Below are 1,903 nucleotides of genomic sequence, written 5' to 3'. Positions count from 1 at the left end.
AGAAGGAAGAGGAAGGACGTGTCCACAGGACCTGCAGGAACCAGCAGGACGACAACAGAGCAAGGTAAGTGGAGTTTTTTTAGTTTAAAGTTACCCCGAGTATGATTCGAGATTACAGCTAGGGCGGTTTATTAGTTAATTAGTCACATGGCTGAAAATAAAGAACCCTATTGTGTAAAACTTCATGAATTGCACCTATGTACGGCAACAAAATAAAACAGTCGGAAAAATGTTTAAATGAAAACCTATGACATCTGGATTTGTGTCGAGTCTGTTCAAATTTTTTGGGATGTCTGCATGCCTAATTATGAAAGATTTTCGACCATTTAATTAGCTTTAATAACATGATTTTAGTTTCAGCTTAAAGGGCTGAAATTTTCTGCTTACAGACAGACTTCAGACACCAAATATCAGGTCAGGCGGTCAGGCGGTAACATATGAGGACCTATGACCCAGACTCTGCAGCTGAAATGTTAGCAATAAAAGGAATAGGTAACACTAAATTATGGTGTACAAAGTAATCTTTTATATGAAGGCTTGCACAAATTATAACTTAAGAATGCATATTTCATTTCTTGAAATTACCCAGGAGAGACTGATCCACAATAAAGAAAAGTGTTATACTACTTCATTTTTTAATAGTATAAGATCCTTAAATCCTGCAGTTTGACAAAAGAAAGAAAAAAAAAAAATTAAAAAAATAAATAAATAATAAATAAAAAGCTGCAATATATAAAGCCATAAACCGAGCATTACCTGACTTTGTCCCTGAACTTTACAATTGGCACTTTTGCTCTGATGAGTTGAGGTCTTTCAATGTAAGCTAAAAAAAAAAATGAACATGCAAGGCATTACCAAAGTTTACCAAAATTAAAAAAAAAAGCAAAACTAGTACATTTAAATACTTGCAAAGGTTGCTCTAAATATATACAAATGAGTACCAATTGGTTACAGCTATAGACTTGTGCAGTAAAAAAAAAATTTTAACAAACAAATTTTAGCATAGTTTAAAACTTACAAAGCTGGGTGTAAAAATGTTTTTGGAGTAAGCTGAGTATGTGTCTTGCTTCTGTTTTCTGATTCATCTGTCAAAAAATAAAGTTTTACATTGAAGAAAGGTTTCATATAAAATATTTAATACATATAAATTTTATAGATAAAAAAATACATGAACAGTTTGTGCTTTTATTTTTTAGTTAAAACAGAGATTTGTAACCACAGCTTACAGCAAAAATTCCTTTTTTTTTTTGTTTTGTTCAGAGAGGTGGTACACCAATGGGTGCTTCATATCTAACAGCCTGGGCTTTTTATTTCAATTTTTTTTAAGGTTCATAAGATTTTACAAATCTTCTGTGTTAGTCTACCCAAAAGTGGCATTTCATGTATATGCAGTTTATTACAAATAGTCATCTGGCTGTAATCACTTACAAGTCCTGAGAACTAGATGGTATAATCTACACACCTCAAAGTGGTTTTATGATCTTCCCACCCATTTTGGGTGTTGCTAAAGATTGTATGATTGTGAAAGCAACAGTAGCAAAGTTAATTCAAATTCTAGCAGATGAATAAAGCTTCATTATTTTAGTCAGAGCAGGTGTGCCAGCCTGGGAACTCAAGTGTTTAGATCCCACCACGTTATTAGGACTGTGGAGGTGTGGTGTGTTATATCTCTCCAGCAACTACTAAAACTTTATTATGACATTATCCAGACCAACTTTTTAAAGAATTTAAAAATTTATATGGATATGACTGAACTGAATGCAGTGATACTCTAAAGTTTGAGCCCTAGCAAGTTCAACACTCAAAACCACTCTGCAACTGGCTTATTGAGAAATCTTTATGGGTATTTATCATCATGGAGAATATTTGCCATCTGTAGAATGGCTTTCAGAGCTCAAAAAAA

At 33.1% G+C, this 1,903-nt stretch overlaps 1 protein-coding gene across 1 annotated transcript in view; it reads right to left on the bottom strand.

Moving 5' to 3' along the window:
- The window catches only part of TENT2 (terminal nucleotidyltransferase 2), a 25,898-nt gene that overhangs the window by 14,621 nt on the left and 9,374 nt on the right, over positions 1–1,903 (bottom strand). Inside the window, exons 5-6 of the mRNA XM_072416318.1 lie at positions 1,019–1,085; positions 757–823 (exon numbers count right to left, since the gene is read on the bottom strand). Coding sequence (XP_072272419.1) covers positions 757–823; positions 1,019–1,085 — 134 coding nt within the window. The remainder of the gene's footprint in view (positions 1–756; positions 824–1,018; positions 1,086–1,903) is intronic.

Source organism: Pyxicephalus adspersus, chromosome 6, assembly GCF_032062135.1.
Source record: "Pyxicephalus adspersus chromosome 6, UCB_Pads_2.0, whole genome shotgun sequence".
NCBI lineage: Eukaryota > Metazoa > Chordata > Amphibia > Anura > Pyxicephalidae > Pyxicephalus > Pyxicephalus adspersus.
This window is presented reverse-complemented; position numbering and strand designations above follow the sequence as displayed.